Raw genomic sequence first — 18,209 nt, 5'->3', positions numbered from 1 at the left:
ACTGAAAGAAAATCAAAAATTTTGATCACATTGTGGTTTGTCCCCGCAAATTTAAAAATCTACCGTAAAAATCATTAACTTTAATCTTTTTCTTAATTTTACCATGGGATCTAATTTGGGTAAAATAAAAAACCATCAATTTTAACATTTTTTTTCAATTTTTTCACATAGTCAGGTGAAATTATATTTAATGGTGACATCTGGAAAATCCTGTGAGAACGAGATTTCACGTGAAGTACAAAATGTTTAAAATGCATATTGTCTACATCTGATTTTAAAAATTGTAGGACCGACCAAAATTCATGATTTTTCAGCAATTTACCTACTATAAAAAATAAAATTGAAAAAAAATGTTAAAATTATTTTTTTCACAGCTAATATTTTAAATTACCGAACTGATCAGAATGAGAAAAAAAATAATTATTTTTACAGCAATTTGATTGATCCTATAAAAATACACCCAACTGCGATTTGAAAACGCAACCACGCAAAAAACGTTTAGTTTTTCTAGCGATTTTAGTTGAAAAGTAAAAATCGTTGAAGTATATCTAAAACAGCATGAGCAAGAGAAGATAATGATGGAGAGCCGGCCATTGTTGCTGGAGAAAAAACCTTGAGATTTTTGGGCACAACAAATCCAGGATAAGACCAAGGCTATGACTTTCCTCTCTTCCTCATTACCCTCCACTCCTAACTATTTTCCTTGTAAGTCTCCCCCTCTCCTCTCTCTCTCTCTAGAAAATATTAATTGGACATTAATATGACACACATGATTGCCCTATTCTTGTTGTAGAATTGAAGTGATAATGTTGTGGCAGGTAATACTCTTGTAATCTATCAATCCCATGGAACCTCTTGTCCTCAAACCAGAGCACCATCTTGTGCCTGCCAAATGTATGTATAAATGTCTTTGTTTTCCATTTGGGATTTACCTGTTGCTAGCTTATGTGAGAACCTTTACATGGTAGAGACCAGGGAAAAATGGGGAGGAGGCTCTTCTTCACTTTCCTTGCTGGATCAGGCGCCATGTCTGCAGCATTGCCATCCTCCGGGAAGACGAAGAAGCAGACCCCGTTCGATGAGAGGCGCCTGCTTGAGCAGAACAAGCGCATTCAGAGGGAGAATAACGTGCCCGATGACTTCCCGAGTTTTCTCAGAGAAGGTTTCTTTCTTCTTTTCACTCCACATTTCTGCCTATCCATGTATTAAACACATCTTCATGCTTCAGGTTTCCAGGTTAGAGTAGTGGCACCGGACTACTATGTTACGCGTGACTCAGGTCTCGTGTTGTGGGATATTGCACCTGGCCAAGGTGATTGCCCTAAGGATGGCCAGCAGGTTTGGTTTCTCTTTACTTTCTTTACCACTTTGGATTGCTTTTGTTCAAGTAGTAGTTGATTGATTGGTGCAATCTCAAGGCTGTTCTCCATGGCAGGTGACGTTTCACTACGTTGGCTATAATGAGTCGGGGAGACGTATAGACAGCACGTACTTGCAAGGCACTCCTGCCAAAGTTCGACTTGGTACTAATGGATTAATCCCAGGTAGTTGAGCTGAGCTGAGCTGAGCTTCATAATATAAGGTTTTATCAGAGAGAGAAACTGAAGTTTGGTTGCAGGATTCGAGGAGGGAATCAAAGACATGAAGCCGGGAGGGAAACGGAGGATAATCGTCCCTCCAGAGCTAGGTCCACCAGTAAGTCTCACTTTAATTAAGATAAAACTGTGTTTTTGTTGTTTTTTTTTCCATATAACCAAACTGTGTTCTTGCAGGTTGGACCTTCCACTTTTTTCAGCTCCAAGCAGTATGAAGTTTTTGATATAGAATTGCTAAGCATCCAAGATTGCACGAGGAGGACGATTGGCTTTTATTCCGATGTTGTTTGTTCTTGAGGAGAAAGACTCGGCAATTCATTAGCTAGTAAGTAATTCAGTTGTAGAATTAATTCATTTGATATAGAATTGCTAAGCCCTCATTATCAAAATCCTAGCTCCGCTACTAGTTTCACCCCCAAGGTGCGTCCAAAATTCACAATACTACAATTTTTAATTATGTTTAATGCTTAATATCATAAATACCATAACAAACTCACATAAGGTGCTTACATAAGATATGCAGCATATTATTTCTCATCATTTATGTACACAAGTATAAATACATGCCGTGCTCAAAAGCAAATTTACAATTTACAAGATTGTTGGGACGATGTATTATTTGATTCATAAGTGTGTAACTGATGGAGATGGATTTGATACCGTGATCGCTGAAAAGGCCCAGTCATTAGTTACGAATCTAAACTTCACCAGCAGAACCCTAAGAGTAAATATGTCGACGTCAAAACGAAAATAGAGCAGAAGCAGGCCAGCAATGGTGGTTTTACAATGGAGAAAGTATTTTGGAATATTAGTAAAAGTGAGGTAGGTGAAAGTGTTTTAGGCTCTTGTATTCAGTTATATACATAGTTGGACTTACAGGTTTGGCGTGAAACTGGCCGTAAAATGCATAAACGCCTAGCGCAACAATGTTTAGGACAACGAATCTCACCCAGGCTTCATAGTGGAGCTGCAAAACCAATTACAAATTCAAACGTTTCTCCAAATTAATTCACTACTGTGATTTCATGTTTCTGAAATACCTGAGCGAATAAAAAGATATTGATGAAAATGCTGATTGACGGAAGTATTGGAACTCCGGGACAAGAAAAACCTGGTGGATCAGTATAAGCCTGCCAGAAGAAGCATCAAGTAGTGTAATAAGTGAACTGGTATAAGGATGTAGAGATTATTCGTGACCAAAGTACAAGTCCCGGTGTGTCATAACTTACTTGTCGTAGGTAGAGAGTTGCACCAGCAAACACTGCAATCACAGAAGCTATTATGAGGTAAACAAATGAAGCACCAAATCGGAAGAGGATGCCAGTAGCACAACCGCAACAGGCAATTGCAACGAGGCAAAAGATGCCTTCCGCCCTATTAGAAATACGCTTAGTAGAATCCGCGTTAGATGTCTTATTGTCCTTCCAGCGTAGGGTAACCACACATGCTGAAACAACTGAATACCCTGTCTGTGACAAACATATCACTCGATTATAGGTCTTCCGATTCTGGATAAAACAGCAATTAAGTTTGTACTACTACTTACCAAGGATCCAACTGAGAGAACGTGTGAGAGCACGTGAACATTAAGAAAACCTGCCAAAATGCTAGCAATAAGACCAACCCAAACTTGTGAATGTACTGGAGTTTGTCGCGCCAGGTGGACTTTGGCAAATATAGCTGGTAGTAAACCGTCTCTTCCAAGTCCGAGATATAACCGAGACTGGCAGAACATGAATCACTTATTAGGAACTGCAAGACCAGAAAATTTACTGATTGAAACATAACTTCAGACAAGATTTACCTGAACATAGAGCCCAACTAAGAGTGTTGTTGTAAGTCCAGCAATCGCACCGCAGCTAATTAGGACTGAGACATATTTCAAGCCCTTGGAGGTGAAAGCATTAGCCAAAGGTGCTTCTTCTCCTAGATGTTCGTACGGAACCATTCCAGTAATCACTAAGCAAACAGCGATATACAACCCGACACAGATCATGAGGCTGCCAATGATGCCTAATGGTAAATCCTTCTGAAAGATCAAGTTCCGGGACACTACGTATCAGTTTAACATTCACACTTATACAGTGGCGAAATGTGAAGGCGTATGTTCATTCAGCATACCTGCGGTCTCTTGGATTCTTCCGCAGAATTAGCAACTGCATCAAATCCTACATATGCAAAGAAGACCACAGTTGCTCCTGTCAATATTGACTTGGCACCATTTGGTGCAAAGGGAGTCCAATTCGCAACGTCAACCTTAAACGATCCAGCAATTATGACAAAGATAACAATGAGTACCTGCACAAGATTTCGTGTTCTATCAAACATTGCACCAAATGTATGAAAGTTTGCCAGAAACATAAGTTGAAGAAGTTTAGGAGAAGAGAAAGAATGCTGGATGGGTAACCTTTGTCACGGTCATGATTGAGTTCAATATTGAAGACTCTCCTACACCCCGACACAGCACTACCGTGAGGAGGCCTAGAATTATAGGAGCAAAGATGTTAATCGAGAATACATGAAGAAATGTGTCTCCATGCCCAACCCAACTTGGAATGTTATCATTGAGAAAGGGAATGAGCTCCAAGACAGAAACCCAATAGCCGGCTAAGCTACGTGCTATGCTAGCAGCACCAATATGATAGTCGAGCATCAGCTGAGTAAACACTAAAAAAGCTGTGAGCTCGTTGAAAGCCGAGTAAGCATACATGTATGCTCCCCCAACAACCGCAGGCAAACGAGAAGCTAGTTCAGCATAACAGAGAGCATTCAGAACACAAGATGCTCCTGCAATGATGAAGCTAAGTGTAACTCCTGCAGCAGCAAACAGAGGATTTACTTTTCAATTAGGGATTTGGTTGCATTACTTCAAGTAGAAATCTGGAAATCCTTTCCAAGTGTATCACTTTTCACATTCAAATTCAATTATAGCATAATACCTAGAAATTGCCGATTCAAAATGACAATTAAACGCATTAATCAATCTATCTCTTAGCCATAGATTTCGCCATTAAATTCCAAATCCTCAGCTAATTAGCGAAATTCAAAATTAATGCGTACCAACTTTAAAGCAACAGAAAACTTTATTTAAAAAAATAATACTGCTACTGTCTACTAGTGAAGTGTAGTAACTGACCGGGACCGGTGTCACGGGCGACGGTGCCGGTGACGACAAATATTCCGGCGCCGATGGAGGCTCCGACGCCGATCAAAATGAGATCGAAGAGGCCTAACCGCCGCGCAAGGCTGTCGCGGACGGAGGAGTCCGGCGGCGGGGAGATCGGCTTCGACCTGGTGGCGGAAGACCAGAAGCGAGAGTAGCACGACGGCGAGGGGGATGACGTCACGGGGCGTTGCATACTTCCTTCCCGGTTGGTGGAGTGGGGAGAAGTAGTCTGTCTCTGTCCCTCTCGTCTGGGAAATATTTATAGGTGTGGGAAAGGTACAAGCATCCAAGCGTGTCGAGCAAGTGTCAATTCAGAAGGTACTAACCACTGCAGCGAGTGACGTGTGTACGTTGTGATCATGAGGAATTTGTTTGTTGGTCAATAAATGTCAACCATTTATCTATTCGATATCAAATTATAATCATGTCAAAATGTATTTATCACTCAAATGGAATATTAATTTTAAAGGGATGTACCTGGACGTTTCTCTATTTGTGAATATGAAAAACTAAGAGTACATCTAAACAATCTTTTGAAAATCAAATCACTGAATGATCGGACAAAATTACTAGTTCATGGTAGAATCGATCTGACTAATAAGTGAACTAGATATGCTATTATAATATATAGTATTAAATATATAATATACAAAAGTGTTTCAATTTTTAGAAATAAGTTATCTTCTTTGGTACAGATAAAGTAATTTCTTTATATTCCCTCCGTCCTGTAAAAATAGGCTAATATTTTTTTTATCCATCTCATGGAAATAGTCTTAGTCTACATCCGTTTATGGAAATATTTTCTCATTCTCTTTTATTTCATCATTTATAAGCCCACAATCCACTATTATTCAATTATTTTTTCTCCCTATTTCTTATAACTACAAATTAAAACTCATATTAACCCTAATTAGCTATTTGTATGGGACGGAGCAAGTAAAAATTATAATGAAAAAAATCAACTAAACAATATAAAGTGTAGCACTAATCTAGACCGGTGTCACGGGCAATAGTGCCGACGATGACAAATATCCTGGCGCCGATGGAGGCTCCAATGTCAAACAAAATGAGATAAAACATGCCTAATTACCGCCGCGAAGTACAGATGAGTCTGGCACCGGAGAGATTGGCTTCGACCTGTCGCATAAAACCGGATGCGAGAGTAGCACGACGACGAGAGGGATGACGTGACAATGTCTTGCTCAACTCTCATAATTCTTTCTTGATTCAAAAATGTACAAGTTGTTAAACGCGTCGTGCGAGTGTCAATTAAAGAGGTACTAGCTAACCCATGCATAAAGTGGCGTATGTAGCAGTGGCAGGAGGGGGCGGGACTAGTTACCATGGAATGGGACGTAAATTTTCCATGGTCACCCTCACTGTTTGCTTTCGGACATTAGCCCGAGATAGAAGTAAATCGTCCGGTGTTATCTTGGGTTGACTTGTTGCAAGCCAAACCATATTAAATTTAAGCCCAACATTGAGAGCCCAAGTTTCCCAACTTGATATCCAACTCAATTTTAAGCTCTGCAAGTTTTGTGTTTATTTGAAAATTTGGAGAGACGAACTGAGAGAATCGAGAGATAGTGAAGAGGTGGAATTGAGGATAAAAAAATAGATTTTCAGCTTAATGATTCATTTAATTACTAAATGTCATTTAACTCCCTCTTTTTTTAGACTCGCACATATTCCTAATTGGGGGTGCGTTATATTGCTAACTATTTAAATTGCTAATTCTGTTAACTTATTAATACAGTGTATTATGTTGAAGTTCAGCAAAATTATATGTTGACATTTTAATATCATCGTATTGACATTTTTAATACACTGTATTGATGAGTTAGCAAGTTAGCAACTTAAGAAAGTAAGCAATTGATCACACCCCTTCCTAATTGTTGATGGAAATGTCCATTTCCTGTTAAACCTAATTATTTTATCTACATAGTCATAATAAAATAATAACTTAGTTAAAATTGAAAAATGTGGTACATTCTCTTTATTATCTCTAATTACATCTTACTTTACCATATTAAATACGGAGTATACGATAATATTATTTTTGTATTTTTAAAATTAATTTTATTATAATATGAATATTTGTAATTATAGTGGTATAAAATATGTAGCCAAGAGTCTTTACTAGATAAAATATTATGATTTTAAAAAATAATATAAAAAATAGTAAAGATTTTATAGATATTTGGGTAAATAATATGAATGACTTAATCTTAAGAAGAATGCACATAGATTGAGTGGTTTGGAAGGTAAAGAGAAAGTTTTGTCTATCATTCTTCTCTAATTGTATTTGGTGTAAGGAAACAATGTACTCCATTATCTATCTATGCATACCATATATATTTATACGTAAAGCCACCAATGAACGATCTTCTAAAATTAGCAAATAATGTTTTCTATGATAAGAGTTGTCAACTGGGCCGGCCTGGCCCGAGATAAGCACGATTAGAGTTGTTAATTGGCCCGGCCCGGCTTAGCCCAAGCCTAGTGTGGGCCGGCCCGTCAGTGAAACGGATTAGGCCTGGGCTGGGCTCAATGGTTGAAGTGGGTTCCATTTGGGCCATTTTGTAAACCCATACCAGACCCAAGACCAGGACCATGAGGCCCGGCCCAGGACCAGCCCAGGCCCAGGCCAGGACCGGCATCAGAGGCCCACCTTATATAATTAATATTTTTAATGTAATTAATCATTAATAATAGCATATTTTCTTATTTATGCACGTAATCTTGTACATGAGTCATGCTAATATTCTCTGTATTGTTCTAATTTTATTATATGTCACTGAATGGAGTTAATATATACCCAAGTTCTCAACTAAATCCACATGAATACAATATTCTATATTGACTGTATACAATTTTTTCTTATATTTATTTTTGTTCAAGATGTATAAAGGATGATTGTGAAGTTTATTTTTAAAAATACTACTCATATCTTGGTATTCAAACCTCAATCTCTAATGAATAATTATGGAGTAGTGACAAACTCGTATTTTAGTGTCATGATTGGTGTGTTGATATGCTTAATTGTTGAGTTTTTGTGCTCAAAATGGCTATTTCCAGCCAATTGCTATTTGTTTTGGAGTTCACGTGTTTGTTGAGTGTTTTAGGCAAAATAGGCAAAAAAGGAAGTGAAACAGAGTCTCACCCGGCCGGGTGAGGTTTTGTGCAGAAAAGCCACCCGACCGGGTGGCATTGAGAAGCCTCGGAGAATACAGAGAGTTCGGAAGAAGTCCCACCCGGCCGGGTGATTTTACAGTACAACAATTGTACCCGGCCGGGTGGAACAATTTGACCTGCGCAATTCCAGAGAGCGCCGAAAGAATCCCACCCGGCCGGGTGATTTTCCAGTACAATTAATCCACCCGGCCGGGTACGTATTTCTGGCTATTTTTCCAAGCTGGAACGCGATTTTCTGAAAGAGGGAAATAAGAAAGGAAAGTTAGGGCAACTCTACTCATTCTCGACCGCCGTGAAACACACAACCCATCTCTCTCAAGCACTCTTGGAAGAACATTGAAGATTCAAACTTCAATTCCTCCGCCAATTGTACTCTGTATCATGTTTTCCATTGTTTTCTTTAATTTAGACTTGTTTTCTTCCATGAATATGAGTAGCTAAACTTCTTTTAGGTAGAATTCTTGGTGAAGATGCATTGATTTATAGTTTTAATCCAATTGACTTCGTTTTTATCTTGCTCTTGCAATTGTTTGAATTATTCTTGTGCTTTTTCCTAACAATTGCTTGATCACCAATTGGGAGTGTAGGGTTTCTTAGAATAATCGGGAGATGAAATATTTAACCTTGAAAGAAGAATTATTCACACATTAATTCAATAAAACTCGGGAGAGTTGAGGTTTTGAGTGGGATCTTTAATCTAATCGAACTATTAGGAGTTAGGTCTAAGAATTAGAAGGGGACTTCAATTATTACACCTAATCTACGGATTTCTCACCTCGGGAGGGGGTTTAATCTATATTTGTGATTGATTCAACAATTCCGGAGACTTTAAATGGTAAATCGGTTTCAATTGGGTTAGGCTATGAGTTGTGCATCGGATCCTTGAATTCTGCATATTTCTCTATCATTTTCTACAACTTGCTTAATTGTTTTCTTGTTTAAGTGCTTATTTTAATCTCTAAATTTATATGATTTCAGTAGTTGATAGTTTCAAACCAAAATTCTTGATCGTCTGTATAGTAGTTGAAATTTGTTCGTAGTACTTAGGTTTACACTAAATTGTCTGTGTGAGATACGATATACTCTTACTTGCTGTTTGCTACGATAACCCCGTACACTTGCGGGTATTAATTGGATAAAATAAAGTTGAGTCAAGTAGGATTTTTTAAATTTATTAGTTAGTTCATAACTTATATGTCATCATCTAGTTACAATAGTGGTTCTTCATTTAGCAAATAATATGAAAAATTATATTAGTACAAAGTCAACAAATGAACTTAATCATTATTTTAATTTAGATTTTGTGTAAGTGAGACATAATATTTTTAGAATCTCTTTAATCTACATAAATAAAAACAATCAAATAAAGCCCATCCCAGCCCACTTGGCAAGTGTGCCTGGGCTGGGTCGGGCTTAGCAAAATTAATAAAAGCCCGGCCCATCCTAGCCCGGCTCAAACAAGGGCTTGGGTCGGGCCAGCCCACTTGACATCTCTAAGCACGATGCTAATAAAGAAAATACTACTATAACATTTCCATTTGCGTCCTCTAATTTTAGTTTGGAGACCAACGATAAGGACACTTTTTAAAGCGTTTGTGGTATATTTAGGGGCGTTCAGTTTGCAAGATTATAACCCATGATTTAATTTGTATTATGTTTATTTCATGAGATTGAATCTAATGACTTAATCATAAACGAATAGTCTTATTAATATTAGTCATAGTCAACCCTCTCTTATTAAATAATCTTACAACTTAATTATAGATGATATGTTGCTACTATTTTATCTAGAAAATTAAATACCATTTTAGAAAAACAAATTATCGTTTTTAACTGTATTAAAACATGTCCTTATTTAGTATTATTTTTTTTAGTGAAAATATGACACTTTTGATTTTTTTTGTGCTCCTTTGATGCATCTTTTTTTGACACCGGGGATGAAGTGTAATGGCAATGCCGTTGACTCCATTTTCTAATTTCGGATTCACCACTGGTTTGTAGGTTGTATGTTTGCAGTGAATAGTGATAAAGACAAGAATTGCTGTTGCCTACCCAACTGCACTCTATTGTTTTTGATTGATTCATAATTAAATAGTCCCAAAGTCAACTATTCATATATTCGCTTTCCATTTACTCCAATTTGGCAAAATATATACTCCATATGACAATTTGCCTGCCAATTAAAAATATTCATTTTCCATTTATATTTTTGGCAAAATTTATTTATGACAATTTGCTTGCCAATTAAAAATATTCATTTTCTATTTATATTTTTGGCAAAATGTAATTATGATAATTTGCCTGCCAATTTAAAAATATCCATATTAAATTAATAAATAATTTTTAACTAATTTTGTTTTATATTTTTGGAAAAATGTAATTTTAACAATTTGCCTATCAATTTAAAAGTATCTGAGTAAATAATTCTATACAGATTTTGCAATGAACTAATGTCTCAACTACAACTAATACTGAGTTTACGATTTTGATCAAGTCATGTCAATACTAATAATCCCTCCGTCAAGTAGAAACTTTTGAAATGGGACGAATAATGCATAACTAATAAAGTAAGAGAAAATAGTGAAAAAAAAATTGAAGTATTATTGGTAAAAATGGCTTCAATTGAAGTATTATTGGTAAAAAATTGAAGTATTATTGGTAAAAATGACAAAAAATTGAAGTATTATTAGAGAATATTTTTGTAAAAAAATATAAAATTTATTTTCTTAAGGGAAGACCAAAATAAAATCAAGTTATAATTTTAAAGAATGGAGAAAGTATATATTCTTCTCAACTGTAAAATCATAAATTAATAGAATATGAATTTCATTTTTATATATTAATTTTTGTAATGAAATGCGAGTGTAATGATTTAGTAGAGTATGATGTTCATTTTTCTCAAATGAAAAAATAATAAGTACTAAGATTTTAAATGATGAACCTCCTGAAATGATAAAATGAAACAATTTTTTGGAGACATAGAGAATAAAAGTTACACATTGTAAAAATATCAGAAATGACTAGAAATTAAGTCTAAGGAATTAATAACAAAACAAATATAATGATTCATATACCAAAAATTGATAACAATACCGCCGTCATAATTTCATGCCAACTTTTTTCAAAAGTTACTATAGTAACTCGTTAGGTCAAGAATTTCTAGAGTTACGGTATATCCAGTGTTCTCTCTACAAATGACATCTTTTATTGCTTATAAATTCTATTGATCACACTCAAATGAACCAAACAACTCAAAACCTCTCTTTCTTCTTTGGGCGGCACCCACGGCAAGGGTTGAGGTGACAATTGTGGTTTTTTGGCGGAATGTGCGAAAATCGGTCGTCAAAGAAGTTTGCTGTCTCCTTCGCCCCGCTATACATCCGCCACTAGTAGTAGCAATTGTTGAGTCTTCAAGATGACAATTTCTTATTAGGGCCGGTGATCTGTCAATGATGAAAAGACTACCCCATGCAGACGTATATATAATATTTGGACTATGATACTGCTGAGAAATAACCGGACTTATGATACGTAAAATTATAGCTTCAGCTATGCGAGGAACCATTATCCCATGCTAATGTGATATGAATTCACATAGATCATACTATTCTATAAATGGTTGATTATGTTCCATTTTTAATATGAGAACACTTGAAAGTTAGTAGTAGTATCACCCAAAAAATAGGAGTAATTACTAAAAATAAGCACAAAATCTAATTATGCATTTGAATAATGAAATAAATAAGATTCGTAATGTGCCCCACACTGATAATATGCTTATGTAGTAATGTGACACCAATGTAGATATATTAGAAAAGCAAAATCACATTTTCAATACTACTCAACAAATTCAACATGTGAAATGTGAAAGAACTAACACTGACAAAATATCGAATTTTCTCCATTTGTTTTCTTTATTTAACTGATTTATATTTCATGAATTTTTGTAACGCATCATTGCCAATTTGATTCCTTCCTATATAGCTCTGCCGGTGTGGGTGAGATAGAAAGAGAGGACTGGGCGAGTGGCATGAGCTCTGGCTTTGCTTTTTCTCACATCTTTGGCTTACTCAATTGAATTCTCTTCAAAGCCTTTCTTATCTCTCTATCTGGAGGTTACAACTTACAAAGATACCTTCACATGGAAGCATAAGCATCATCGGTGAAAGGATTTATAAAAAGGACACAGCTTGTGTGCCCATCGCCATATCTGCATTCTCTCTTGAAGGTGGTCAAAACCATTGGATTCAATTTCAAGAGCCAAAGACTGGAGATTTCAGGGCTTACCGTAAGGCCCAGAAGGCTACCAACACTTGGGATTGAGGGTAAACTTAATTCTACTTTCCCCTATTGCATGCATTTGTGTTTGGAATTCATCTGATATATAGCATGTGTTGAACTTGCAGATTAGGGTTTTTGGAGGGTATAGGGCATTCCTGTTGGGATAATTCTTGGAAGCTTTACTGGTTTTGAGTTTTGGGTTTTGTGATTGGGATGCTTTTCAAGTCTGGGTATCTGTTTGCTCATTAGTGGTCCTTGAAAGATCGAGTCTTGAATGTGCATATAGGTACATGGTTCGTTTGTTCATTGGTGTTGTTTGACCTCATTTGGGTAGGGTTTTGGTTGTTTGTGGTTTGGGAAATTGTTAGGGTTCATCACATCACTGCAGTTAGTGAAGAGAAAAGTGAGTTGCTTTCTGCATTGTTAACCTGGTAGATATTAAGGAGCACTAGATAAGTTAGGGCGTGTCCTTTTGTACATCATCATTGGCCATCACAAGTAGTGGTTTAGAGTCTGATCGAATGAGGAGTAGGAGAGTGAGGGGGAGGGTTGTAAGGAGGGGGAAAGAGAAACTGGATTGCCCTGACATCGATGGGAATTTGAGTTTGGATGAAGGGATGCTTGATTGGACAAGCCTACCTGATGATACAGCGATCCAGGTTTTCTCATGTCTGAGCCACAGGGACCGAGCTAGCTTGTCATCTACCTGTCGGGCGTGGAGGGCCATAGGTAAATCTCCATGTTTGTGGAAGGCATTGGATCTCCGGCATCACAACTGTGATACTGCAGTTGTTACATCGCTTGCCAGTCGATGTGAAAGTCTCCATAAAGTCCGGTTCCGTGGTTCTGAAGCTGCTGTTGATATCATCCAACTTAAAGCTAAGAATTTGCGTGAGATTAGTGGTGACTGTTGCAGAAAAATGACCGATGTTGTATTTTCTGTGCTTGTAGCTCGCCATACAGCACTAGAAAGCCTTACTATTGGGCCAGATTTCTGTGAAGGTATCAGCAGCGATGCTATTTATGTACTTGCAATTTGCTGTCCAAAACTGCGGAAGCTTCGGCTCTCAGGCTTCCATGAAGTGGATGCGAGAGCAATCAATGCTCTGGCACAGCATTGCCCAAATTTGGCAGATGTGGGGTTCATTGACTGCCGAAGAGTTGATGAAACGGCCCTCGGAAATGTCACATCTCTTAGCTTCCTCTCAGTCGCAGGGACAACAAATATAAAATGGAATTTGGTCTCACAACAGTGGACTAAACTTCCAAACCTAATAGCTTTAGATGTTTCTAGAACAAATATTGCACCAGTTACTGTTACTAGCCTTTTTACATCCTCGTGTAGTTTAAAGGCCTTGTGCGCCTTGAACTGCCCATCACTTGAGCAGGATGCCAGTTTTGCCACCAATAACTATCACCAAGGCAAAGTGCTATTGGCTATCTTCACCGACATTCTCAGAGGGGCAGCTAGCCTTTTTGTTGATATGCCAAAGAATGATCAGAATGTTTTCCTTGATTGGAGAAATACCAAGGACAGGAAAACCAATGAGATTTTGAATTGGTTAGAATGGATCATTTCCAATTCACTTCTACGTGTTTCTGAAATTAACCCAGGCGGCTTGGATAACTTCTGGTTAAATCAAGGCGCAAGTTTGTTGATTAATTTCCTCCAGAGTCCGCAAGAGGAAGTTCAAGAAAGAGCAGCTATGGCACTTGCGACTTTCGTTGTAATTGACGAAGAAAATGCTAGTATCCACACTGGAAGAGCTGAAGCAGTTATACGATATGGTGGGATACGTCTTCTTCTGAACCTTGCCAATTCATGGAAGGAAGGACTTCAAGCAGAGGCTGCTAAGGTAAAAATTCTTGCTATTTATGTTCAATTTTTGGCTTTTCCTATTGGTACAATCTTACTCTTGTTCTTAAAATTGTAAAATTTTCAATTGCTTACATTACCACATAAGTGTTTCACGGTTTTAAGTTTTTTGTGGATACATAATCGGGCCATAATAATCCATCGTGAAAATATTGCTGTATGTAGGCCATAGCAAACTTATCAGTGAATGCTAATGTAGCGAAAGCCGTGGCTGATGAAGAAGGCATCAACATTCTTGTAAACCTTGCTAGGTCGGCGAACAGATTTGTTGCTGAAGAGGCTGTTGGAGGACTATGGAACCTTTCTGTCGGCGAAGATCACAAGGTTCCCTTTTCGTGATGTTATTTGAAGTTTCTATTTATGTATCACTTCGATCTTAATCTCGAGATTTAAATGAACAAAATTCCTATGATAGGGTTCATTTGCTGAAGCTGGCCGTGTAAAAGCTTTGCTCGACCTTATCATTAAATGGTCAAGGTCTATTGGCGGTGAAGGAGTGACGGTAACATCCTGCAGGCATCAATATGGTGATATTATAATGGAACTGAAAATTAGTGAAAACTCGCTCAACTTGGATCTTTGATTGATTTCAGGAGCGTGCTGCTGGTGCATTAGCAAATTTGGCTGCAGATGAAAATTGCAGCATGGCAATAGCTTCAGTTGGCGGTCTGCATGCCTTAGCCACACTAGCTCGCACAAGCAAAGTTGATGGTGTGCTAGAGCAGGTTGATTTTCTTTATCAAATTGATCATCTCTCTGATTGCATCATTAATGCTTTCTTATGCATTGGCCAATACCTTGAGATGAGTTGTGTTTGTCTGCCACCAGACTAATACTTTTTAGTCAGAAAATTGTTAAGGTAGCATATAAAAGATTTTATTAAGTTTGTAAGTGCAAATTTTTATCATTCAGTAAAAATGTAAAATGCCTTCTTACAAGAGCTGCCTATGGTTCTAAATTCAAGTTTCTTCATCTTCATTGTATCTCCTACAAAATCTCTGTGGAGACTCATCTGGCACGTTCTTTGTATATGTCCTCATCTGAACGTGCGAAATCCTCTTCTTCGCATTTTATGCAAAAAAATTTCTTGTCATCTACGGCATATCATATATTCAGTTTCTTCTACTATTCTAAATTAAGATTCTTCGATGGTTTTTGTAATATCTACTTTTCACTGCTTACTGTGTATATCAGAATATGTTTCTGTGCTCAACCAGTTTCTTACTCCTACCACTTGACATATGCTATCCAGGCTGCTCGGGCACTAGCAAACTTGGCTGCTCATGGAGAGAGCAATAATAGTAGTATTGCAGTAGGAAGTGAGGCTGGAGCTCTTGAAGCCCTTGTGGAACTTACTCGTTCCGCTCATAATGGTGTTAGGTGTGTGTGTATTTGTATAAATTTTGTTTCGAATTTCTTTTAGTTATTTTTGCACGAAGCTTGATTGATACTCCTTGCCTGTGGTTTGATTACTGGATGCTTGTGAGAATGAAAAGAAGCCCACTCTTGGTATTGGTTGATATGCAGGCAAGAAGCTGCTGGTGCGTTGTGGAATTTATCCTTTGATGATAGAAACCGAGAAGGAATTGCAGCAGCCGGTGGAGTGGAGGCATTGGTATGACATTGTTTCTTATCTGTGGAAGAAATTCAGGCTTGCTACTTTTCGTAATTGCTACACTATAGCTTCTTATGAAGCCATTGTTTTTTATTTTCTTTGTGGTACAATAGGAATTTTTTGATATGCTCCAAGTGGCAATTTTTTTGTGATGGTGTTAGGTGGCTCTAGCAAGTTTCGGCGCAAATGCCTCCCAAAGCCTTCAGGAGAGAGTTGCTGGTGCCCTTTGGGGACTGTCTGTGTCAGAAACAAATAGGTATGCATTTTAAGTTACTAATATTAACACACATTTCTTTTTTCACCTACATATTCCATATTATGGTGAAGAAATGTTAATGTTGGCTGAAAGCCAACGGATATTCTTGTTTTATTCAGTTTTTAGAATATCTACTATGCTCATTATTGTTGCATGCTCAATCATGGATATAATTTATTATGTCTTTCACCTATGAAAATATGTATTCTCATGTACATTCCTTCTGTAATAGCATTGCTATTGGGCAAGAAGGAGGTGTGGCGCCACTACTTTTATTGGCACAGTCTGCTGCTGAGGTAAGTCAATAATTTTATGTTATAATGAAAAATGGCTTGCCGTTTAATGAATGAGTTAGAAATCAGTGGAAATCGCAACCCCTTAGCCCATTTACTCTCAGGGTCCGTTTGATACATGAAATTGGAATAGGAATTATATGGAATTGAATTGGAAGGAATTCAATTCCAAATCCTATTGAATTGGAAGGAATTCAATTCCAAATCGTATGTTTGGTAAAATGAAGTACTAATTGATATGAAATTGAATTTGAAGAATTTGTGCACACACATAATACACAATGTGTGTATTTTGTGTATAGTGTGTTTATTTTGTGTATAGAATGTGTAGTTTGTGCGGTGTGTGTATTGTGTGCAGAGTGTGTGCATTGTGTGCAGAGTGTGTGCATTGTGTGTAGTGTGTGCAGTGAGTGTGCATATTAAGTGATACGAAATACGATAAATGCTGAGTTCCTTCACAACTGCCACAGACATAGCTGGTGGAAATAGTCTAATGATGTCTTTGTGTTGATCTTGACTTACTCCATTACTTTCAGGATGTACACGAGACTGCTGTAGGAGCTATATGGAATCTTGCTTTCAACCCTGGAAATGCACTCCGCATTGTAGATGAAGGCGGAGTTTTTATCCTAATTCATATATGTACTACTTCTGCATCAAAAATGGCACGCTTCATGTCGTCATTGGCACTCGCGTACATGTTTGATGGGAGGTACTTACAATACTTCTGAAATCTGAATCTAGATATGCCATGTATTACCGTGACCATATTATCTGAGTTAATTAATTTCCGGATGAAAGATAATGTATGACATTTTTCTGGGGTCTTACTGCGATCGTAGCAGCTTCTTGCTGGTCTATGGAGTATATAGTTTGCAGATACTGGCCTCAGAATTTTGAAATTAGATCTTTATGTGCAGAATGCACAAAATTGCACTGGAAGGAACATCGGCTGGGGGCACTTCCAAGATTATAAAGCTTGATAATCTCAGAAAATTGGCTTTCAAATGCATCGACGAATTTGTCATGTCTTTTTCTAATCCTCAAGCATTTGCTGCTGCTGCTTCTTCATCGGCCCCTACAGCACTTGTGCAAGTAATGGAAGCTGTTAGCATTGAAGAAGCCGGTCAACTCAGATGCAGGTTCTCTCTCTCTCTCTGTGTGTGTTATCTATCCCGTTGGCATTCTTGTAGTATTGCAACAACTGTACTGCCTTTCTCATTGAGTTAGTATCTTACTTTGACTCAGCGGAGCTGAGATTGGAAGGTTTGTTTCTATGCTACGAAATCCGGCTCCTACACTAAAAGGATGTGCTGCATTTGCTCTTCTCCAGGTAGATAGCTGCTTCCTCTATTAATTATGCAAAAGCATGTTCAATTGGATGCTACATTTCTTCATATTCGAAAAGATGATAATTTTTTCAAAAAAATTCAACTATAGTTTACAATCATTGGAGGCCGGCATTCTCCCCTTCATGCGAAACTCCTCCAGGACACTGCATCTCAACGGCTGCTGCGTGCAGCAGCAGCGGCAGCAAGCGCTCCACCTGAAGCCAAAATCTTTGCTCGCATTGTCCTTAGAAACGTCGAGCAACAACAGGTGGGGTCTTCTTCTATCTGAGGAGCATCAATCAGCGTGCAACGCGTGGGTCTGTGTACAATGTCCCACCTTCTTGAATGTAGAATAGAGCCTTGAGAACAATGAGGAATATACATTTTTTGCTGTTTAAATAAATCTCTTCATAGCTTTCCTACATAATTAAGGCCTCTAACATAGATTTTGGGTGCCTTTTCTTTTTGTATATCTCTTTGTAATCTTGTTATGCTTTTAGCTATTAATTAGCTATAGCTACTCTGTTGGCCTTCACTTTTTGGTTATTTTGAGGATATAAAGATGGGCCATCAATATTCCGCAGACCAAGTTTTCGTGTTT

The 18,209-nt window shown here is 37.6% G+C and overlaps 3 protein-coding genes and 1 non-coding gene across 8 annotated transcripts; 2 read left to right on the top strand and 2 right to left on the bottom strand.

Moving 5' to 3' along the window:
• Positions 1–551: 551 nt before the first annotated feature.
• LOC125220200 (FKBP-like peptidyl-prolyl cis-trans isomerase family protein) lies at positions 552–2,014 on the top strand. 4 transcript variants are annotated; one of them, XM_048122362.2, is made up of 7 exons: positions 552–705; positions 819–894; positions 969–1,162; positions 1,229–1,338; positions 1,436–1,544; positions 1,619–1,695; positions 1,773–2,014. In XM_048122362.2, exons 1-7 carry the CDS (start codon positions 657–659, stop codon positions 1,890–1,892), a joined length of 735 nt encoding a protein of 244 aa, XP_047978319.2. In that variant the 5' UTR covers positions 552–656; the 3' UTR covers positions 1,893–2,014. The 4 variants fall into 4 exon arrangements, with proteins under 4 accessions (XP_047978319.2, XP_088918977.1, XP_047978320.1 ...); XM_089062851.1 differs by having other exon boundaries at positions 600–705; positions 794–894; positions 976–1,162; XM_048122363.2 differs by having other exon boundaries at positions 691–705; positions 976–1,162.
• A 79-nt stretch (positions 2,015–2,093) lies between these two features.
• LOC125220198 (cationic amino acid transporter 9, chloroplastic-like) lies at positions 2,094–4,998 on the bottom strand. Of its 2 annotated transcripts, XM_048122360.2 has the most exons (10): positions 4,732–4,998; positions 4,003–4,409; positions 3,717–3,893; positions 3,400–3,624; positions 3,142–3,318; positions 2,929–3,064; positions 2,825–2,856; positions 2,636–2,725; positions 2,473–2,562; positions 2,094–2,313 (listed from the first exon to the last, which is right to left on the bottom strand). In XM_048122360.2, the coding sequence occupies exons 1-10, from the start codon at positions 4,952–4,954 to the stop codon at positions 2,293–2,295; spliced, it is 1,578 nt and encodes a 525-aa protein (XP_047978317.2). In that variant the 5' UTR covers positions 4,955–4,998; the 3' UTR covers positions 2,094–2,292. The 2 variants fall into 2 exon arrangements, with proteins under 2 accessions (XP_047978317.2, XP_047978316.2); XM_048122359.2 differs by having other exon boundaries at positions 2,825–3,064.
• A 2,469-nt stretch (positions 4,999–7,467) lies between these two features.
• On the bottom strand, positions 7,468–7,570 carry LOC125185734 (U6 spliceosomal RNA). The gene has a single exon (XR_007170236.2). It is a non-coding gene; the product is annotated as a U6 spliceosomal RNA (small nuclear RNA).
• A 4,247-nt stretch (positions 7,571–11,817) lies between these two features.
• Positions 11,818–18,197, top strand: LOC125223868 (protein ARABIDILLO 1-like). The gene is made up of 13 exons (XM_048127179.2): positions 11,818–12,281; positions 12,363–14,093; positions 14,279–14,437; positions 14,529–14,615; positions 14,707–14,838; positions 15,366–15,493; positions 15,641–15,728; positions 15,890–15,984; positions 16,217–16,280; positions 16,814–16,989; positions 17,198–17,419; positions 17,526–17,610; positions 17,718–18,197. Exons 2-13 carry the CDS (start codon positions 12,759–12,761, stop codon positions 17,895–17,897), a joined length of 2,751 nt encoding a protein of 916 aa, XP_047983136.1. The 5' UTR covers positions 11,818–12,281; positions 12,363–12,758; the 3' UTR covers positions 17,898–18,197.
• The last annotated feature ends 12 nt before the right edge of the window (positions 18,198–18,209 follow it).

This window comes from Salvia hispanica, chromosome 1 (genome assembly GCF_029641045.1).
Source record: "Salvia hispanica isolate PSC_SH4W2 chromosome 1, Shi_PSC_v1, whole genome shotgun sequence".
NCBI classification, from domain to species: Eukaryota; Viridiplantae; Streptophyta; class Magnoliopsida; order Lamiales; family Lamiaceae; genus Salvia; species Salvia hispanica.
This window is presented reverse-complemented; position numbering and strand designations above follow the sequence as displayed.